The sequence below is a fragment of the Mesocricetus auratus genome, unplaced genomic scaffold, assembly GCF_017639785.1.
Source record: "Mesocricetus auratus isolate SY011 unplaced genomic scaffold, BCM_Maur_2.0 Super-Scaffold_100691, whole genome shotgun sequence".
NCBI classification, from domain to species: domain Eukaryota; kingdom Metazoa; phylum Chordata; class Mammalia; order Rodentia; family Cricetidae; genus Mesocricetus; species Mesocricetus auratus.
This window is the reverse complement of record NW_024429267.1, coordinates 55,869,064-55,890,930: the sequence shown is the minus strand read 5'-3', so window position 1 is coordinate 55,890,930 and position 21,867 is coordinate 55,869,064. Positions and strand designations below refer to the sequence as shown.

The following is a 21,867-nucleotide window of genomic DNA, read 5'->3' as shown; positions in this document are numbered from 1 at the left end:
AGGCGAGCCGCGCTATCCCCTGCCAGACTCTTAACTGCCTTCACCATCAGGGGAGGAGTTCACCAGGGCAGCCTTATCCAGGCAGCCTCATGGCAGGCCTCGCATGGCTCCTCTCCTCGCTGAGACACCTGCACCTGCTTACTGTCACCCCAACCTTAACGAACAGCGCACACACACACACACACACACACACACACACACACACACACACACACACACACACACACACACGCCACAAGCCCTCCCTGAAGTGAGACGTCTCCCAGAGAAAGGGAGGAGGGGACCCTCTCCTGACAAAAGTTTAGAAATTACTCCCCCTAAGCCTCGCCATGTGGGCCGGTGCATGCACCCATTTCTCAGAAGACACCGCGAGACTGCAGCTTAAGCAGTGATTCCTGTCCCCTCTAAGACCGGATTCTGATTCTTTCCCGCGTCACCCACAGCCCCAGCGAGGCGAGGCGCCCACAGGCAGGGCGTGGGGCCGGCAGCCCGCCGTAATGACAGGGCCTGTGGGTGGCGGCCGCGGAGGAAGCAGGAGGAATCTGACTATTTCTGGCCCGGGCGCACCCAGCGGGCCAGAGCCGCAGCGGCCAGGGTTGGCAAGTCTTCCCGGGCCCCCGCTTTGCGTCCTTTCCCGGTCCCCGGGAGGGGGCGGGGAGAGGCGCCGGTTGGTGGGTTCGGGGGGCGGGGCGCTGCCGTGGACCCACCCCCGGCCTCCTCCCGCCGCAGTCCAGTCGGGTCCCTGCACCGGCCTGCGCTGCGACCCCAGGCCGTCCGCTTGCTGGCTGCTCACGTGAGTCACGCCGCGTCCCCTCTGCCGCGCGCCCCACGGGCATGGACTCGGGTCGGGACTTCCTGACCCTGCACGGTGAGTGTCCCGCCCGCTGGGGGTGACCCTCGGGAAAGCCTGTCCCCACCCCGGGGGGCAGGGGTAGCAGCTCCTTCTGCTGCATTTGTACCACCAGAGAGACCAACTCCTCGGCCTCTTGCGGGATCCCGGAAAACCTCAGGCCAGGCTGGGCACAACCTTGGGCGTTTCCAGACTTTTCCCCAAATTTGGCCCAAGAGATCGGGGAGCAGTGCAGACTTCCCACGGGGGTTCCCCCTGATCTTGTTCATAAAAGGCGGGGCTCCTCGGTCCCGATGGCACCAATAATGGAATCCGGGGAGGAAGGGAACAGCATCCTTGGACCACCGAGTTCTCCCTGTCCCTTCAGGGGCTTCCCAAAACACGGGTGTGCCCGGACCGCGTCAGGCCGCGCGGGCGTGGCAGAGGAGGGTGGAAGGGGGTGGAGCGAGGAGGAGGTGTGCAAGTTTGGCTGAGGTCGGCCTGGCAGCCTTCACTGCCTGGAACAGAAAACAGCGATGCCAGGGCTGGGAGCAGCAGCGCGATCGTATTTGCTGACCCTCCTGGCAGGCAGGAGTGGACCAGGTCTCGGAACTGCCTGGAGCCTTGGTCCTTTGTCCAGCCGGCTTTGTTTCTTCCCGTCCGGGAGAGCTCCTCTCTCTATGACTGTCACTCTAGCGGGAAGTCCAGGCTCCTGCTGCAAGTCTTAGAAGCTCCCAGGGAAGGGAGAGGAACTACCGATATTCACGCACACTTTGGAGAGGGGTTTTTGGGAGGCTTTTCCTTCGAGTCTCCTCTGGTCATCTGCCGGATCAGCAAACGCTGCCCTCTCACACCAAACCGCTGCTTAACAGTGTTTCTCACTTGACTCTAGTGTCCGTGAGATTGTGGGGTTGTTAAACTAGATTACGTGTGTGTGTGTGTGTGTGTGTGTGTGTGTTGGGAGGGGGTTGGGGGTGGGGCGGGGCAGAGGATGACAGGTTTCAGGGATCTGTTCTCTCCTTCCACCATGTGAATTCTAGGAGTCAAACTCAGGTCACCGGGCTTGGCAACAATCTCCTTCACCCCTGAGACTTCTCAGCAGCTAGGCTGTAGATTTCTGTGCTCACCTGTCACTCATCCCACTGCCCCTGGGTATGTGTGTGCCTTGCAACCAGCCCCCAATCTGTTCTGTGTTCGCCAGCTGACCTAGACTTTGTTGCCAGAGCCTAGTAAGCTAGTGTTTCACAAAGCCCCCTTGTCAGGCTGGGTCCCTGCCCCTCCCGCTGCTCCCCCATTCTCTTCAGAGGCCAGAGGTAGCCCTGCGGCTCCTGACAGAGCCGTGGGAACAGAGGTTGCTGGGTTGGAGGATTACAGTGCTGTCTAGTCTCGGGCTGCACCTCTTCCCGCCTGTCTCCCTCGGAACCCTCTGGTTGCCTCTGACACCACAGCAGCCTTGGGTCATGTTGTAACAGGCTCGAGCCCCAGTGTCTGTGCCCTTGTCCCATTTCTCTTCCCGGATCAGCCCTGATACCTTCTCTGTAGGGAAAGACACAGCGTCTGAGTCTAAACGCACAGGTTTGGCCAGCCCGGCTCATCCTGTTTGAGACCAGCCTCCCAGATGCGTGACTCAGTAGAGCCCTTCCTGCAGGACTGGAATGTACACTGTGACCAAGCTGTGGGCCCGCCGCGTCTAGCTGGTCCTCCACGGTGACCCCCACGAAGCACATTCAGCCAACACTGCAAACCCGATGGGGGAGTAAGAGTGGCCAAGGGATTGGTAGGGGGAGAGAGTGGTCACCGCGGCGAGCGCTTGTTCCTTTCCACTGTGCAGGCCCTGGCCACACGGTGCCTGACCACGGCAACTGGCGGTCTCCTCCAGGGATGCCCCCAGTCCCTTCCATTGGCTGGAGGCCTACGGACTCATCTAGAGACGGACTGTCTCTTCTGCCCGTACTTCCTACTCACACAGAGGCAGTGTTATATACAGGCGTAAAATGTGCAGACAAACACCAGGGGTGCCTCAGTTTCTTCATCTACAAAATGAGAGGAAACACCGCCTACTTCTCAGGGTGCTGTGTGTGTGTGGGGGGGGTGACAACACCTGGCATGTAGAACATCGAATTCTAATCTTGCAGGAACCACCCACACACACACAAGCCAGGAGTTGTCTGGTAGGGGTGGGTAGGTGACAGAACACTCCCAAGGGCAAACGTGACAGGAATCAGGTGCGTGAACCACGGGGCTCTTTCTGCCTGTGAAGTCCAACAATTGATGCTGCATTCCCATCCTCTCCTCCTACCTCAAACCCTCCATTCCATTTTAGCTAAGCCTGGGCTGGCATCCTCAGCAGGTCCCAAAAGCATGCCTGGAAAGACATCGCCTCCCAGGACCTTTCCCTTCACTGAAGACATCCATCCCCTCTAACTTTCCCTACACCTGGCCCACCTGCCCTATTGCGATAACTGGTTCTATAAAAGGAGACGGAGAGGGCCTCACTTAGCCCTGAGAGCACAGGCTCCCATCACAGCGCTGCTGACTGCTGCATAACACTTTGCCGTTCTGAGCTCTGTTCCCATTCCTGGGTTCAGTCCCCAGCGCCTTGTCAGCCTGGCATAGTGGCACGTGATGACAGTTCTAGCATTTAGAAGGTGGCAATCACTAGCTCAAGGCTATCCTTAGCTACACAGGCTGTTGGAGGTCAGGCTAGGATACACAAGATCCTAGCTCAGACAAAGAAAACTAATGGGCTTAGGAATTCTGGGTTGCTTAAAAAAGCGAGAGCCCCCAAGAAAAGCGGTTACAGCAAGCAGGGGTGGCCAGCTCCTCACTGACAGGAATTATATCTCAAAGCTGCTGGGCTCTGGGGTTCTGGGCTCATGATATACACACATTGACCCATGTTGGTCTGGGGCTTTTGTGTGCCCCAGGCCGTTTGGTGAGTCAGGAAAAGTCTATGGACCTTCTCAAAACTGCATTTCATTGTTCCTGTGGGTTGTTTGAGATTGCTGTTGTTTGAGGGTTTGTTTTTTTTTTTTTTCTTTGAGACAAGGTCTCACATTACAGCCTAGGTTGGCCTGGAGCTCACTATGTAGCCCAAGCTGGCCTCAAACTCAGCAATCCTCCTACCTCACAATTCTGAGTACTACAGTTACAGATGTGCGCCACCATAACAAACTTAGGGTCATGCTTTTTAGACGTATAATGTAAAGAATTCAAAGAAAATACAGCATCCTGAGAAAGATGTGGTCACATCGGGTCTCAGTAGGGGCACTGTTCTGCTTAAGAGCCCCTATATGGGCCGGGCATTGGTGACATACACCTTTAATCCCAGCACTCAGGAGGCAGAGGCAGGCGGATCTCTGTGAGTTCGAGGCCAGCCTGGTCTATAGAGTGAGTTCCAGGACAGGCTCCAAAACAATACAGAGAGACCCTGTCTGGAAAAACAAACAAAAATAGAGCCCCTATGTGGTTTCTCTACAACCTGGGTAGGCTAGCCTGCATCTGCTCACCCCACTCCAAATGAAAAGCTCTCCCGTGTCTGCATTTCTGTCCATGACACGACAGTGCCTTGCTCAATATGTATTCTTCCTTGTGACCCCAGGCAGCCTACTTGCTCTGTGCTTCAGGGCTTTTGTTTGTTTGTTTGTTTTATACCGAGCTTGCCTGTTCCCCAAACTAGCTTGGTGGGTGACTCACAGTTGCTGCTGCAGTGAACCCTGTGGGAATCTCTTCAGGAACCTAGGGTAAAGGAAGGGTAAGTCAGGCCTCTGGGTGGCGTCCTGACCCTCCTGCAGCAGGGACCCAGTAATTGTAGAGCGAATGAAAGGGAAGTTGTACCCAAGAAAGGCCCCAGTGTTCCCAGACACTCTGGCAACACAGCTCTGCACAAAGTTTCAGTCTTTCTCATTTGTCCGAGGCGAGCCCGTGAACTCCTTTCGAGGTCAGCATTTTCTTTTTCTTTTTAAGAATTGCGTTTGTGCCGGGAGGACCCCTGGATTCAAGGCCAGCCTGTTCTGCAGAGTGAGTTCCAGGACAGTCAGGGCCACACAGAGAAACCCTGTCTCAAAAACAAACAAACAAACAAAAAGAATTGTGTTTGCATCTGTTACCTTGGGAATTGTCCTGATTAAATGGGAAACCAAGAAGAAAACAGAGAGCCGGCAGGCAGCAGGCCTAGTCACAACAAATCAGCTGAGTAATTGAAGATGAGATTTGGCGGGCCACGCTGACTGTCCTGACCGGCTCCGCGTGTCTGTTAAACTCTGCAGGTACCAGGATTCCCTCCGCAGCTTAGTGCTCGCTGGTGCCTGGGCGATCTAGCAGAGTTGGTGCAGGAGTTCCCTCCCTGCCAGGCGGTAACGCACTCGGCCGCCCCGCCGGGCCCCCACCTTCACACACCCTCCCAGATGGAAGTTCCTCCCTCCCTTCCTGGGCTCCGCCTCTCCCTCCAGGGTGCTTCCTGGCTGGGACTCCTCCACGTCGCCTCCCAGGCGGTGACTGCCAGCCTCTGGCCTGGCAGGCTCTGCCTCCCTAACCCTCCAGCTATGCTTGCTATTCCAACCCTCAGGAGGTGAAGCCACAAGGATCGGACTTCAAGGCCATCTCGGCCACACCGGGCCTTCCCCCGTCCCGCCTCCTAGTTTCTGGTTCCACTCCCTCCGCCTACTTACCGCTCTCTCCTACCGCTCTAGAACGTAGCCCCGCCCCCGTAGTTGGCTCCGCCTCCCACAATCTGGCCCACCCCTGTAGTGGCGCGGGCCCGCCCCGCCTCCGAGTTTCTGGCTCCGCCTTCTAAGGGTAGACAGCCGGATTCTGCCGGCTTCTAAACTAGGATTCACCCAGGCAGCCTTGGGAGGACACCATGCAGTGCCTGGGGATCCCGAGCTGCAGGCGGCGGAGCGTGAGCCGCTCCCGGGAGCTCTACCTGCGGGAGCAGAGTCGCAGAGTGGCTGCGCTCAATGGGCAGAGGCTGGGTAAGGGATGCGGGGACACTGAGTGCCTGCTGCGGGGAATGGGACAGCAGCTGGAACGGGGCGCTCCTGCCTTTGAGCCTCAGATGAGACAAGTTTAGCTCTTCTGCGGGGCTGTTTTCAGTGTGGGAGCATGGGGTGATTACTGAGGGGTCTAGACACGTAACCTTCCCGAGCAACCCAGCCTCCGTGCTCCCTACTAACTCCAACCCCTCCTGGTTACAAATTAACCCCTGGGTGTGTGTGTGTGTGTGTGTGGCTCCCTGTACAGCTGGTTATGACTGTGTAACCCAGTGAGGTCCAGTATGATGCTGGGCAAATGGGAACCTGGACAAGTGACAGTTGGTGACCCCAGGGGCGGCTGAGTGAGTCTGTCCCACTCATGCTATCATGACACCGTTGGATGGGGTGATAGCTTGTAACGTCGTATACCCAAGTGTGACACTGTGGTACCTAAGGTGTGTCTGTGTGTAACCCTGTGTGACAGTGTGCAGCTGACAGTGACTGCCCACGACAGATGTGGCTGTGTGACCTACCTTATGGTGTGGGTTTTCTGATTCCGTTTCCCAGTGGCTCTGTGTCTTAGAGCAGGGGCTGCACGTTTCATAGCTCTGACCCTGAGAGCAGGCTTCCTGCTTCTGAGTCCCAACTCCGCTGTGCAACTCCTTCAACCTCGATTTCCCCCTCTGTAAAATGGGGTTAATGATGCTATACTGCCTTTCTTCACCGAGTTGTTGAGGGGATTAAACACATGTGCTGCGAACAGTATCTCAATCAGGTACTGACTATCATTAACAGCGGCTGCTGTTATTATGGTGGCAGCATTCCTGCACTGTGCGTAGTGTACCTGTGTGTGAAAAAGAGCCACACCCACTCCATGAGACACGGGTAATGTGTGGAGCACTGCGTCCCTGTGTCTGTGAGTGACGGTTAGTGGTGGTGGGGCATATCTCAGTGTAGCTGTGTATCAGTGTGGGTTCCAGGCCCAGCATCCCGTTGGGAACATGGACAGAGAGCCAGGCATTCCCAGTGGCACCTGGAGACACTCACTCCGTGTCCTCTACATAGTCACGCCCCTGTGGACAGCTAGGCGGGAAATGCTTGGTGAAACCCCTGAGCTCGTAGCCCACTCCCCCTTCCAAGGCTGAGTGGAGCCGGGTGAGCGCTTCCCAGAGACTTTCTGCATGATAAGAGAACAAGGGGCCTGTGGTAGGCCACCCAGAGGCCTCAGACTCAGGAAACCCTCCCCACCCCATGGCGGTCTCTGCCCAGATTTCCCAGTTCCTGGAGGGTGGTAGCTGTCACCCCGCTGGAGTTATCTAGGTCCACTTGGGACTCAGATCTACCTCCGGGAGGCCACAACAGCAGTAGGGGCTAATCACACCGCCTGACCTCACAGACCAGGCCACAGCTGGCTCCAGGACAGGATGAGCTTGTCAGCCCTTCATGGTGTTTTCCAGAACAAGGGAGTAGGGGCTTGCCTCCCACTTCCTGGCAGCCCCATTCCCATGGGAGCTGTTACAGGAGCTCACTTATTGGTGTTCAGCTCAGGGGGTAGGGTGCTGCCCGACGGTCAGGAGAGGTCCCTGAAGAGACAGTGGGACCTTCTCAGCGGAGGCCCGAGTCTGGGAACTCCCTAACCTTCCCTTCACATGAAACTATCTGCGTGGGTCCCCTCCTCTCCTTCCAGGTCTGCCCGTACCGATGTAGAGCATTTTCTGGCAAAGGGGTAGACACATGGGGTGGTGGCTGCCACCGTCGTCTCTAAGGACTTCTTACCCCAGGGCTGAGGAGGGAGATGAGCCACAGGGAGGGAAGGAGGCTCCCGGAGCCCCCCTCCCCCATTTGCCCTCACCGGAAGTGGGAAGCTGGCGAGGGATAAGGTGGGCGAGGAGGGCCTGTCCACACAGACTTGTAGCTAAGCCAAGAGGGGACAGCATGGATGAACTGGGAGGGACCGTCCTGGGTGGAGGGCCTGTGGCTTTGTGGGGACTCTCTAGCCTAGGCCTAGGGCAGTTGGAGTTTTTGATGCCACTTTTCTGTTGGGTCACAGAGTTTTAGGGACATAATTAGGTGTCCATTTGGCTTTGAATAGATCTGGCTACAGAGCTGTGTGGGACATAAACGTGTGTGTGCGCGCACGTGTACACACGTCACCGTGTAGGCGTATCTGCCAGTGTGTCTCAGGGTGCGGGGTGTCTCCTTTATCATCTTTAGGACAGGGTATGTTTGTGGATGGTGACTCCTGTGGGGTTCCGTGTCTCCTGCCTGGGTCTGTCACGGGAGAGGACACAGTACTTGGGAGCCCATGACTCAGGTCAAGCTTCCATCTCTGCAACAGCTGGGCAAGCAGGCAGAGTTCTGTCCTCCCTGTGGGCCCTGTCTCAGCTTCTGAAAAGACTCAGTGAGCTCGCTCTGTCTTTTTTTTTTTTTTTCTGTTTTTCGAGACAGGGTTTCTCTGTGTTGTTTTAGAGCCTGTCCTGGAACTTGCGCTGTAGACCAGGCTGGCCTTGAACTCACAGAGATCCACCTGCCTCTGCCTCCCGAGTGCTGGGATTGAAGGCGTGCACCACCAACGCCCGGCTGGCTCTGTCTTGAAGCAACTGTTCACCAAGGGAGCCTGGGCCAGGGACACTCAGTGGTGGGGGTCCCGTAGGAAAGACAGGGTGGTCCCAGGAGGCTAACCGAGTCCATCGCGGGCTCATCCGTCTCTGTTGGAGGCAAAGACAGGAATAGGGGGAGGGTGGCTGGAGTACAAAGGCCCAGGGACCCCATGGCAGTGAATCGTGAGGTCACCAGGTCACACACACAGCTGGTCAGGAAGTGCGCTGGAACCTGGGGACAGATAATGCTGGAGCCACTGGAGACAATTTGGCTCTGAAGGCTCATGTCCAGCTGTGTGGTCCCCTTGCTTCCCCTCTGCACTCTGAGCCAGGCATTTCCAGGGGACCACAGGGACCACAGGGTTTTGAGCTGTGCTCACTCAGATTTCAGACAAGTCACAGCGTCTGCCTGGCCTTGGGGCAGAGAATGAAGCACAGGTGCCCTGGGTCCGATCCATAATACCCGGTGCCGGGGCAAAAGCATGGTCTTAGGTGGGCAGAAGCCTTCCCGGAAGGGGCAGGGGTGTGGGCCTTGGCTGGAGGGATCGAAGGAGAAGTCTCCCTCTGAGGAGGATGGAGCGGGCGAAAGTGGGCTCTGAGAGGGAGGAGGGGGACAAGGCCAGTGAGGGCCGCCGCTAAGAAGGCCTTTGGTGGAGAAAGTGGCATCTCACCAGCGTTGACTTCCCCCAGGGCTGCAGGATGACCAGGACCTCCAGGCTCTGCTGAAAGGCAGCCAGCTGCTGAAGGTCAAGTCCAGCTCCTGGCGGAAGGAACGCTTCTACAAGCTTCAGGAGGACTGCAAGACCATCTGGCAGGAGTCCCGCAAGGTCATGAGGTCCCCGGAGTCCCAGCTGTGTGAGTGTCCTGGGTCTCGTGGTGGGGGTGGCGCAAGGTACCCTGGAGGCCAGTCGTGGACCGTGACCACGGGCGGGCCGTGCGTGAAATAAGAGCCAAGAGGAAGAAGCGGGTTGGATGGTGTCAGGGAACTATTGGAGTTAAATTATTGGTAGGGAAACCGAGGTTAGGCTGATCACGGAGGGAATGGGTGTTGAAAGAGGGCGAGGACGCATGGCCGTGGCCACAGATGGGGACAGTCAGGTACAGAAGATACTATGGGGCTGGGCACGATTGTTTGAACTTACAGGTGGCACCCAGGTGATCGTAAAGGAGAGAAAATGGGTGGACCTGCCTTCTAGGTATGTTAGGGCCAAAAGCTAGCCCAAAGTCCGGGCACAGATAAGGCACTTCCATATCAGCGGCCATTATGGAAGGTGGGGCTCTGGAGGCAGAATCTGCCCTGGAACCATGGGAGGCTCCGGTGGAGTAGGGGAGGGAAGAGAGAGTGAGAATGAGCAGGGCTGGGCACTGTCTTTCTAGAAGGTTCTCAAAGGCCCGGGGTGTGCGAGTGGAGAGAGCCTCCTGAGACCTCGTGGTAGTTCTAGGACATGGCTTTCAGTGGAGGAGCTCCCTGGAAACTCTGTACGAGGCGTCCCTTGCAGAGACCAGTGTCACTGGCAGAACTCTGCAACAGTGGACCACTACGAGAACCACCAGCTCCAAAAGGCCAGTGGGCTCTAGATTTGTGGCCAGTGTGACTGAGGAACCCAGTGTTAACCTGTTTCCCTTGATACCCACTAATGTTGTAGGGGCTCTGTGAGATTTTCGTTGGCCGTCCTGGAACTCGCTCTGTAGACCAGGCTGGCCTTGAATTTGGGGATCGGCCTGCCTCAGTGGGAATTAAAGGCGTGTGCCCACGCCTGGTGTTTGTTTGTTTTTGTTTTTAAGGGCAGGGTCTCATGCGGCACCAGCTAGCCTTGAACTTACTGTATAGCTGAGGGTGGCACTCAGACCCTTGCTGAGGATGAATTCCTGGCCCTCCGGCTATAGACTCCTGAGCGCTGGGTTTGAGGACGGGCCCTAGAGATGTCTCAGAAGTTACTCTGAAAGCTGGAGCTGTTGCCCAATGGACAAGAACACTTGCCTAGCATGCACAAAGTCCTGGGTTCAAGTCCCAGCACCCTATAAACTGGGTGCCGTGGCCCATACCTGTGTACAGTCTCAGTATTGGGGAGGTAGAGGCAGGAGAATAATGGGAAGTTCAAGGTCGTCTCATCTGCATAGCGAGTGTAAGGCCACTTTAGGAACACGAATTCCCGTCACAAAAACAAAAGAAAGCCACCAGAGACTCAACTCTGCCCCAGCCCAGCTAATGCCTCCCAGCACAGGAGTGACCCCTGACCTTGCCCGTGTCTCGTGGCGCCAGACAGGGCTTCTGTCCTGATACAGGGTTTCCTGTTGGCTACTGGTGGATCGGGGCACGGTGGGAACACTGGAGTGGTGGATACCTATGAACTGCTTGCCTCTGTGCTCAGTGCCTGGAGAGGGATAGGGGAGGGGCAGGGAGAAGAGAGAGCCCCGCCCTGTGCCTTCCCAACAGCAGCTGTCACTCAGGCTAGCAGGAGCCCAGGGACACTCGGAGGGGCTCGCTTCCAGCTCCGATGGCTTCCAGGGGCTTGCTTCCAGCTCTGATGGCTTCCACAGGCCCATGCTTAGCAGGCCTTGTCTGTACTTCTTTTTTTCCAGGCAAGGGTTGAGGTTCTTATCCTCAGTGGCATCTTACCCTGGGGAAACCAAGTCCCGATGATGGAGGAGGAACACACCCACTCTCCCATTTCTCTCTGTCTGTTACTGCTGCTGCTCCCCTGAACTTTTCCACTGCCCACCCTGTATTCCCAGGAATGTTATCAGCAGTGGAGGCAGCTGGCCTTTCCCTCAGGGGCCAGTGGAGGCGCGCGCGCGGGCCTGGGGGGCTCGAGGCCCAGGCTTCCTGTTTTCATTCCTGGCCTGGGGTGGCTCAGCTGCCTAGTGGGTCAGAGAAGGATTAACCAGGGATGTGTTCTCCGTCCCAGATGGTGCAGGAGTCACGTGTGTAGTGAGATATCCACCCCGCCCACACCTGTAGCACTGACCCCACCTGTTCCACTGTTCAGAGCCTATGGCTCAGGCAGGGCACATCATAATGTCCTATAGGTGTCTGGGAGGCCCCTGGGGCCTCGGGGTAGGAGGAGTTTGTGGAGGGAAAAGATGTTGTACAGAAAGACCCAGAATGGCTAAAGATGGGATGTGGCAGGGGCAGTCCTGCCATGGGGAGGCTCGACACGAGCCATGAGGGTGAGAGGTTGGCTCTCTCTCAACCAGGCTGCGGCGGGTACATTGGGATGGCAGCATTTGAGGTCTTGTTTGTCCTCGAAGCATGGAAGAAGTCTGGCTGTGATGGGAGGCTGGGTTGGGCCGGCCTCTTCTTGCCTGCTCCTTCCTGCTGAGCCCCGTAGGTCCCACAGGGTACGGTAGTTCTGACGCAGAACTCAGCCTGTTCACAAGCTGAGACAGGCCCAGCAGGACAGAACTCTGCTCCTTATCCCCCTCCTGCCTGGCTCTTCTCAGCAATGCTGTCTGGCCCCTACTCTGCCTCTTGGGACCCTGGAAGGTAGGGTATTTCTATGCCCTTCTGCCAGAAGGCTCCCTAAAGCCAGAACTTATCAGTCATACACAGGTTGAATACATCACTTTTTTCTCTGGCTTCAGGTTTCGGTTCTCAGACCCCAGGGCCAGGGTTGACCAAGGGTGGCCACACATCACCTAAGCGGTCAGTAGAGGGGCCAGGAGGCTCTCATAGCTGTAGGGTCCCAAAGTCCAGTGTGGCCTGGAAGATGTGTGGCCTATCCCTTTCACGGGTGCCAGGATCCGGAATGGTCTTGTCCTAAGAGACCTGTTCTGTCTAGTCTTCTCCTGCTACCTCGTTCCTTCATTGCTGTGACCATGGACCTAGGTCCTAGCTGCCCTTCCTCGCCTAAGATTTCTGCCTCTGTCTCCCTGTGTGTCCCCACTCTGCCAATGCTGGTTGTCTTGTACCCTTCCTATATTGTGTCTTCATTCCTCTGCCCTTGTGTCCCTCTGCTTGGATCCTCAGTCTGAGCCCCCAGTCTGGCTGTGACACTAAGGCTGTGCTCTTCACCCTTGTGGCCTTGGCCGAGTCAGAGACAGTCCTTTATCTCACAGTCTGTTCTGTTGTCACCTCCCCCCGCCACCCCCACACAGTCTCCATCGAGGACATCCAGGAGGTACGGATGGGACACCGCACAGAAGGCCTGGAGAAGTTCGCCCGTGACATACCCGAGGACCGCTGCTTCTCCATTGTCTTCAAGGACCAGCGCAATACACTAGACCTCATCGCCCCATCACCAGCGGACGCTCAGCACTGGGTACAGGGCCTGCGCAAGATCATCCATCACTCGGGCTCCATGGACCAGCGGCAGAAGCTGCAACAGTATCCTCTTGGGGCAGAGGGTCATGGATGCTGGGGTGTGGAATGTGTATTGGTTGGGTTTTGTGCCGCAGTAACAAAATACCAGAATGTATTAGTTACTTTTTGATTGCTGTGATACAAATCAAGAGGAAGGGTTTGTTATATGGTTTGAGAGAACAGCTGTCCATCATGGCATGGAGGAAGAGGCCTGGCAGTCGGAACCGAGACAGCCAGTCACATTGTGTCTGCAGTCAGGAGGCAGAGACAGGGGACACTGGTGCTCTGCTCACTTCCTTCTTTTCCTCTCTTATTCAACCTGGGACTCCAAGGAGTGGTGTGACCCACATCTTCCTCATTTAAGCTCTTGACACTGCCTCAAAGACATGCCCAGAGGTGTCTTCCAAACCCAGGCAAATTGGCAATGACAACTGAGTCACTCTCATGACACTTATTTGTTCAGGCACTGTTGAGTAAAGCCTTTTCCTTGCCAGCCGCTTTGGTTTTTCCCCACCAGTCACCTGGGCTCTGCCGCGTTGTAGTCCCCAAATAACACACAAGACGCTGTATTAATTATGAAGCTGTTGGCCTTGCTTGTTTCTTACTGGCTAGCTCTGACTTAAGTATTTACTCCATAATTGTTAATCTAAGTATTTCTCTTACCGGAGAAAAGAGTCCGGACTTCTTACCCCTATGACAGCTACATGATGACTCCCTGTGCTTCTCCTTCCCAGAATCCTGCTTGACTCCTAGTCTCACCTATCTTACTTCCCTATTGGCCAACAGTGCTTTATTCAACAACCAATAAGAGACAGATTTACAGAATGGCATTTCCCATCAAGGCACCGGCATGGTGGTTCTGGTGAGGGCTCCTCCCTTGTTTGCAGGTAGCTGCCTTCTCACTGAGTCCTCGCGTGAGCACAGAAAACTCTTCACGGGCCGTAAGGCTCTGGTCAGGACCACCTTCATGTCCTCGTCTAACCCAAAGACTCCCATCTCTGAAATCATCTAGGGGGTTGCTGTTTCAACTAGGAATTTTAGGGATTCAAGTTTCAGTCTGAGGCAGAAGGAAAAGCAGGTCTTCTGACCAGGAATTGTGTCTCCCTGGTTCTCTCGGGAAGCAGTGTGGAGGCCAGTGACTGGGAAGTCACTCCAGTGGTAGGAGGGGTGGTATCGTCATGCTCTCCGTGGTTACCGAACTCTAGGAGTTGGAAGGCCGTGGCACTCTCCTGAGCCACGCTTTAGGGAGCGACACTGTGAGCCCAGTATTCAGATCAGCCGATGAGCTGAAGGCAGTGCCCTGTGCATCAGTCCGAGTCAGTCATCTTGCTTCCGGTGCAGGCACGAGATGTGGGTGGGACAGCTCCCGCTGATGTTTTGTTTGCCTGAGACAGATTCTGGGCTGGAACTAGGGTTCCTCCTGCATGCAGGGATCACAGGCCTGTCCCACCATGCCCTCCCTGCAGCTCCCCCTTTTTATGACGGTTTTATGGAGGGATAGTGCACATACCATAAAACTAACCCTAGTGTTGAGCCTAAGGCTGGGGTTCAGTCAGCAAAGAACTTGCCAGGCAAACATAAGGACCTGAGTCCAGCACACAGGTAACAGACCAGGATTGGGGCTGGAGAGACGGCTCAGCATTTAAGAGGACCCAAGTTCAGTTCCCAGCACCCAGGGCAGCTAACTCACAACAGTCTGCAGTTTTAACTCTGGGGAATCGGATGCCTCTGGCTTCTGAGGGGTTTTCTCATTTATAGTCTCAGTGCTGCATAGCCGAGACAGGTAGACCCCCCAAGTCTTCCTGGCCAACAGGCCTCGGCTGAAAAATGAGTACCAGGCCAGTGAGGGATCTTGTCTCAGAAGACGAGATGGACAGACCCTGAGGACCGACAACTGGGTTGCCTTTCAGTCTTCGCATGCACGTGTGTGCATCTGCACCCACGCGAGCGGACACACACACACACACACACACACACACACACACACACAGATGTTGAGCCTGATTCAGTGTGTTTTCACATATTACAACTGTGCTGGCATCCCCACCGTCAATTTTTGGACAGCTCCACCCCTGCCCAGAAAAAAAAAAAAAACATTAGTTCTTTCATGGTTTCTCCCAACCCCAGGACTGCAGGCCTCCATCTCCACTTTGACTGCATTGCTGTCTGGATTTGCCACAGAAGCAGAGCCCCGCAGCCTCACCCGAACGCTTCTTACTCCTAGTGTGTCGGTATCCATTCACTCTGTACTCCATTCCTTCCAGCTTCCTAAAATACCCCACTTCGTGGACACACTGTATCCCATGGCTCCTAACTTGTCAATAACGGACTTGTGAGTTGCTTGTATTTGAGGACTCTAGTCTGCCGTGAAATTTCATTTCTCTCGAGTACACACCAGAAGCACAATTGCTAGGTTATGTGGTAACTTTTATGTTTCGCTTTTTTGAGAAAAGATTTTGCCGTTTATCATGTTAAGCATATGGGTGTTTTGCCTGTGTGTATGTCCATGCACCATGTCCATGCCTGGCGCCCTAGGAGATCAGAAAAGAGTGCTGGGTCCCTTGAAACTGGAGTTGCAGAGGGCTGTGAACCTCCGTGTCGGTGCTAGGGATTAAACACTGGATCCGCTGGGAAAGCAGCCAGTGTTCTTAACCACTGAGCCATTTCTCCAGCCCCTGGTCCTGATTTTAGTTGCGTGTCTGTCTGTGCATGTGCATATATGTCCATGTATGTGTGCAGTGACTGCAGAGATCAGAAGAGGACACTGGACCCCTGGAGCTCAGTTATAAGCCATTGTGAAAAGCGCCATGTGGGTGCTGGGAACTGAACTCTGGTCCTCTAAGCAGTCTCTCCAGCTACATGCTTAACTCTTTGAAAACCTGCCAAACCATTTTCCAAAGAAACTCCAACAGTGTAGACTCCCACCTGCAATGTTGGAGGGCTTCCACTTTCCATCCATATCAGCATTAGGTTTTATAGTCTTTCTCTTTGGATACAGATACTGTCTCGGATGGGAAGTGAATCTCTGATTGGTTTTCTGTTCCTTTGTGTGTGGTGTGAGGTAGGAAATCTATCTGGTTTTTCATTTTGTATTTGGATATGCAGTTGTTCCAGCGCTGTTTGCTGACACGAAGTTTTCATAATTATTTTTTTGCTACATTGTTCATTTGTTGTGTGGGTTGGCACCCTTGCCATTTGGTGTGTGTGGCGGTCGGGGACAACTCCCGGAAGTTGGTTCTCTTCTACCACATGGGTCCTGGGAATCGGACTTGGTTATTACTTGCCGTGTCATTCTATTGAATATTCCCATTGAATTGTCCGTTGACTGTAAAAATGGGTATTTATCCCGGACTCGGATCTATCCCATTGTCTGTCTGTCTGTCCTTTCATGCGCTGTCCTTGCAACACACTCCTTTATCTCTTGTAACTTTGTAGTAAGCTTCATAATCAGGAAGTGTGAATTGTCCCAAGTCTGCTCTTTGTTTTGCAAGATTGGTTTGGCTGGTCTGGGTCCCTTAACTTCCCGCTTGTATTTTAAGGTCAATTTGTCAATTTCTTGCAAAGAAACCAACATCATTTGATAGGGATCCATAGATTAATTTGGAGACTTCTCAGGATGAAAATATCATGTCTTCTGATCCATGAACATTTTGTGTTAAAGATTTACTCTTTGTGTGTGTGTGTGTGAGTGTGTGTATGTGTGTGTGTTTCCACATGTGTGTAGTGTCTGTAGAAGCCAGAAGAAGGTACCAGCTCCCTCAGCTGGGGGCGTTATTGACTGGTTTCCTCCTCTGTAGTCTAAATTGTCTACAGTGAGCCTTTTTATAGTAAATATTTTCAAACATCATCAGGTTTCAGAATGAGCAAACAGAAAAAGGCCTCTAGCCGGGCCTGGTGGGACAGCCCTGTAAATCCCAGCTGCTCAGGAAGCTGAGGCAGGAGGATAACAAGTTCAAGACCTAACTGAACTGAAGAACGCGTTGACGGTTGATCTGGGTAATTTCGGGAGCTCCTGACTTAAAATACGTAGAGGGCTGGGGTAGAGCGCCGTATAAGACGCTGCGTTCAGTCCCCAGTGCCAGCCACACCAACAAGGAAGAAAAGGAGGCCCCTGCTTCCTGGCCACCCGGCCTGCCGGACACTGCACCACAGGCCGCCGTGGCTTCACGTGGCTGGGACCCTGTGGGCATCAGGTTGCTGTGCGTTTTCCTGACTGCTTGCCCAGCTGGATTCACTCCTGCTTGCGGAAGGCTGACAAGAACAAGGACAACAAGATGAACTTCAAGGAGCTGAAGGACTTCCTGAAGGAACTCAACATACAGGTGGATGACAGCTATGCCAGGAGGATCTTCAGGGTGAGCGGCCTTCCAGCGGCTGTGGGGCCCCGGGCCGGGCACGGGGCCGGGCCTGAGCCCTCGGGCTGTGCTGGCTTTGCAGGAGTGTGACCACTCCCAGACAGACTCGCTGGAGGATGAGGAGATTGAGACCTTCTACAAGATGCTGACTGAGCGGGCGGAGATCGACCAAGTCTTTGCAGAGGCCGCGGGATCTGCCGAGACCCTGTCAGTGGAGAAGCTGGTCACTTTCCTGCAGCATCAGCAGCGAGAGGAGGCGGCAGGGCCTGCACTGGCCCTCTCCCTCATTGAGCGCTACGAGCCCAGTGAGACCGGTGAGTGCCCAGCCTCCCAGAGCTGCATGGTTGGGAGACCCTGAGGGAACTGCAGGCAGACAGAGGTGCTGGAGGGAGCCAGGCCCAGGGCTGCAGATCAGTGTGCGGCCATCCTGTGTAAGCAGGTGCGTGGGGGAGAGAGCACGCCAGTGTTTGCCCTGTCTGGGCTCCGCTTCCCTTCAGTTCCTTCTTCAAGGGGCATTGGGTGTCCCTATCCCAAGACATAGAAAGAAGTGGCTGGTGAAGCCAAGGTCATCATTGCTGTTCTTTGTGTCTGTTCTGGATGCGGCTTTGAGACAGTGACCTAGAGAAAGGAGATAGAGCCCTGCTCGCCACCTCCAGGCCAGCCTGTCCGCTCAGTGAGACCCAGGCTCAGAATACAGAGTTAGAGGGGCCTAAGGATGCGGCACCGGGGTAGAGTGCTTGGGTGGGAGCCTGCATTCAGCTCTGAGCGATGTCACCCAGCTCGGAGGTGACAGAAGGAAGGAAGGAAGAGACAGGGCCTCACCACACTGTGACCACAGTCTCGCTGGGAGCCCGGGACGTCCGCTCCCCAGAGCTGCAGGGCGCTAGCCGAAGGCGGGTGGGCAGGCAGAGTGGAGAAAAGGCTTGTCTTTCCACAGCGGTTAGGCAACTAGCTGTGACTGGAAACGGTGGCTTCTCCCTACCCTAGCCAAGGCTCAGCGGCAGATGACCAAGGATGGCTTCCTCATGTACTTGCTGTCAGCTGACGGCAGCGCCTTCAGCCCGGCACACCGCCGTGTCTACCAGGACATGGACCAGCCGCTCAGCCACTACTTAGTGTCCTCTTCTCACAACACCTACCTGCTGGAAGACCAGCTCAGAGGGCCCAGCAGCACGGAGGCCTACATCCGGTGCAGTCCGGGGGAAGGGGGCGGACTGCCAGGGGCGAGTCCCGGGACCAGACTTGGCAGGTCCTAGCCTGGCTGTCACCACCCCCTGCAGGGCTCTGTGCAAAGGCTGCCGCTGTGTAGAACTTGACTGCTGGGACGGTCCCAACCAGGAGCCCGTCATCTACCACGGCTACACTTTCACATCTAAGATTCTTTTCTGCGACGTGCTCAGGGCCATCCGGGACTACGCCTTCAAGGTTAGGTGTGCCCATGGGAGTAAGGAGAGGGTACCAGGGATGGACGGTCCCTTCAAACTCTTCTCGGGGCTTCTAGGCGTCCCCCTACCCGGTCATCCTATCCCTGGAGAACCACTGCAGTCTGGAGCAACAGCGAGTGATGGCGCGTCACCTGAGGGCCATCCTGGGGCCCCTGCTGCTGGACCAGCCGCTGGATGGGGTTACCGAGAGCTTGCCTTCCCCTGAGGTACAGAGCGGGCACCCTGAAGGCGGGGAAGGGGCCCCTGGCTGGGAGGCCTAGGTGGGTCTTAACCGGTTGGCCGTGTGTCCCCAGCAACTAAAGGGCAAGATCCTGCTGAAAGGGAAGAAGTTTGGAGGGCTGCTGCCTGCTGGAGGGGAAAATGGGCCCGAGGTCGCCGACGTGTCTGACGAAGACGAGGCCGCTGAAATGGAGGATGAGGCTGTGCGGAGCCAAGTGCAGCAGAGGTCCCAGGTTCTAGGGGAAGCCGTGGAGAGGGGGTGGCCGAGTCCTTCCCGCTCCCATTGCCCATGGGACAGTTGCCTCGTCTTAGTTTTTCCGTGGCTGCCATTTAGACTTTCTGCCCCCTCTCTCTGTCTGTCCCTTCCCTCTCTTCTCTGTTTGGGCTTTTGGTGCTCAGTGCCCGGCTTGCCCTACCCTCTGGCTCTAACCGGGGCCTCCTCGTGGCCTCCAGGAGGATAAGCTAAAATTGGCGCCAGAACTCTCTGACATGGTCATTTACTGCAAGAGTGTCCACTTCAGTGGCTTCTCCAATCCTAGCACCTCCGGGCAGGCATTCTATGAGATGGCTTCCTTCTCTGAGAACCGCGCCCTCCGGCTGCTTCAAGAGTCAGGTGAGGCCCTGCTCTCACAGACATACGATCCTGGACGTCTGAACTGGTCAAGACCAGGCCTGCCCTTCACCCTTGCAGGGTCCCAAGTTGGCATTCCCTGCTTTACGTCTGGGCAGAACCGGCGAGGTGGGGAGCAGTGGGGGTGTCTTTAGCGCACCGAGGCCTTCACTGATGACCTGACCCCCACCCGTTCTCAGGAAATAATTTTGTCCGCCACAACGTGAGCCACCTTAGCAGGATATACCCAGCTGGGAGAAGAACAGACTCCTCCAACTACGGCCCCGTGGAGATGTGGAACGGGGGCTGCCAGATTGGTACGGACCAGCTGGGATGGAGGGAGGTTACAACGAGCACCAGGCCGCATGCAGGGGCCTAGAGCCCTGGCGGTCGCCGGAGAGGTCTGGGGACCTGAGAAGGGTTGGGTGTGGACCAAGAGCCGAGCGTGGCAACTGCCTGGCGAGCGTGGCAACTGCCTGGCGAGCGTGGCAACTGCCTGGCCAGCAAGTCTGTGTCTGGTGTGCACTCCAGCCATTTGAATTTGCCATCAGAAATGGAACGTGCAGTTCAGCTGTTAAAGGGCTCGCCTGGCCTGCACGACGTCCTAAGTTCAATCCTCCGCACTGTGGAGAACGGGAGTGGTGTCACACCTGCCATGCCAGCACTCTCAAGGTGGACACAGGGATGGGTAGGGTTAGGAGCTCAAGGTCTTACTTGGCTACATAGTGAGTTCAAGGCCAGCCTAGGCTATGTGAGACTCTGCCTCAAAACCCAACAAAATGGGCTGGAGAGATGACTCAGAAAGATGTTTGCCATACAAGCATGAGGTCCTGTGTTGGGATTCCTACCCATGTAGGAGTGATGACATACGTCTGTATACACATCTGTAATCCCGGCACTGAGCAGGCAGAGACGTGCTGCTCTCTGGAGTGCATGGCCAGCCTGCCCAGATAAATTGGTGAGCTCAGGGTTCAGTAGAAACCCTGTCTCAAAAAACTAAAGTAAAAAGTGATTGAGAAAGATGTCAGGCATTGGCCTCTGGCCTCCACATATGTGTAGACACATGCACACACTCACATGAACACACACATACAAATACGTACAACATGTGCTCAGTGTAGTGGGTCCGTTAGGGTGATGGGAAGGCAGGAGACACTGGAACATCTTGGATCCTGCTTCCGATGCACGTAGGAACCTAGACTATAGCACACTCTGAGCAGGCTGGGCTCTAGGACTCTAGAACCTAGACTATAGCACACTCTGAGCAGGCTGGGCTCCAGGACTCTAGAACCTAGACTATAGCACACTCTGAGCAGGCTGGGCTCCAGGACTCTGGGGCCAGCCCACAGCTTGCGACTACTCTAATCTACCTATAGTGGCTCTGAACTTCCAAACCCCGGGGCCAGAGATGGATGTGTACCTGGGCCGCTTCCAGGACAATGGAGCCTGTGGGTATGTGCTGAAACCTGCCTTCCTGAGAGACCCCGACACCGCCTTCAACTCACGTGCCCTGACTCAGGGACCCTGGTGGTCTCAGAAGAGGCTCCGTGTCCGGGTATGGGAAGACACAGAAGGGACGGCTGCCTTTGGGGACCCCGCCTGCCCACTGCCATCCCTAGATACTCACTGTCCCCACTTTTCCCTAGGTCATCTCTGGACAGCAGCTACCAAAAGTCAACAAGAGTAAGAATTCCATCGTGGACCCCAAGGTGATAGTGGAGATCCACGGTGTGGGCCGGGACGTGGCCAGCCGTCAGACCGCGGTTATTACCAATAACGGTACAGTATGCACTGGCTGCGTTGGGCCAGGTGGCTGGTGCTGGTGACCTTGCTGTTGATGAGGTGTTTGTCCTAGGTTTCAACCCATGGTGGGACACGGAGTTTGAGTTTGAGGTGGCTGTGCCTGACCTTGCCCTCGTACGCTTCGTGGTAGAGGACTATGACGCCTCCTCTAAGAACGACTTCATTGGCCAGAGTACCATCCCCTGGAACAGCCTCAAGCAGGGTGAGTGTTGGAGGGAGGGGGCCGGCCAGGAGCAGGGGGCGGGGCCTGGCTTCTCTCGGCCTGCCCCTCACTATGCCTTGAGTGTCCTCTCCCCGTGACCAGAACTGTCCTTCCCACCAGGGTACCGCCACGTCCACCTCTTGTCTAAGAACGGAGACCAGCATCCATCAGCCACCCTCTTCGTGAAGATCTCCCTCCAGGACTAAGCTGGGGACTGGGTGAGGTCCACTCTGAATGGGCCAAGCTGTGTCCACACCTTAGGCAAGGCTGGCTTTGTGTCACCGGCTTCTGATGGGAGCTCCAGGCCCTGAACTGCCTTCAACTCCAACACATCGCCTGTGCTTCTGCCTCCCTGGGGACCCAGGGGCCAGCCCAGTCCCCGGAGTGGCCTAAAATTCCGTTAGGAACAACACTGCAGCCCTCTCCCTAGCCTCTAGCTGTCTTTAGGTTGTGAGTTTTTATAAAGATCACAAGGTGAAGCCTTGTAGTCTTCGTCTTCTTACACAGACACCAGAGAATCCCTCACGG

The 21,867-nt window shown here is 55.6% G+C and overlaps 1 protein-coding gene across 2 annotated transcripts; it reads left to right on the top strand.

The window, feature by feature from the left end:
- Nucleotides 1-713: 713 nt before the first annotated feature.
- Nucleotides 714-21,818, top strand: Plcd1 (phospholipase C delta 1). 2 transcript variants are annotated; one of them, XM_040739884.1, is made up of 15 exons: nt 714-868; nt 9,093-9,257; nt 12,501-12,729; nt 16,931-17,060; nt 17,143-17,374; nt 18,048-18,249; nt 18,341-18,485; nt 18,562-18,711; nt 18,799-18,957; nt 19,178-19,337; nt 19,535-19,651; nt 20,711-20,889; nt 20,981-21,113; nt 21,190-21,339; nt 21,460-21,818. In XM_040739884.1, exons 1-15 carry the CDS (start codon nt 835-837, stop codon nt 21,543-21,545), a joined length of 2,271 nt encoding a protein of 756 aa, XP_040595818.1. In that variant the 5' UTR covers nt 714-834; the 3' UTR covers nt 21,546-21,818. The 2 variants fall into 2 exon arrangements, with proteins under 2 accessions (XP_040595818.1, XP_005082407.1); XM_005082350.4 differs by lacking the exon at nt 714-868 and adding an exon at nt 5,655-5,802.
- The last annotated feature ends 49 nt before the right edge of the window (nt 21,819-21,867 follow it).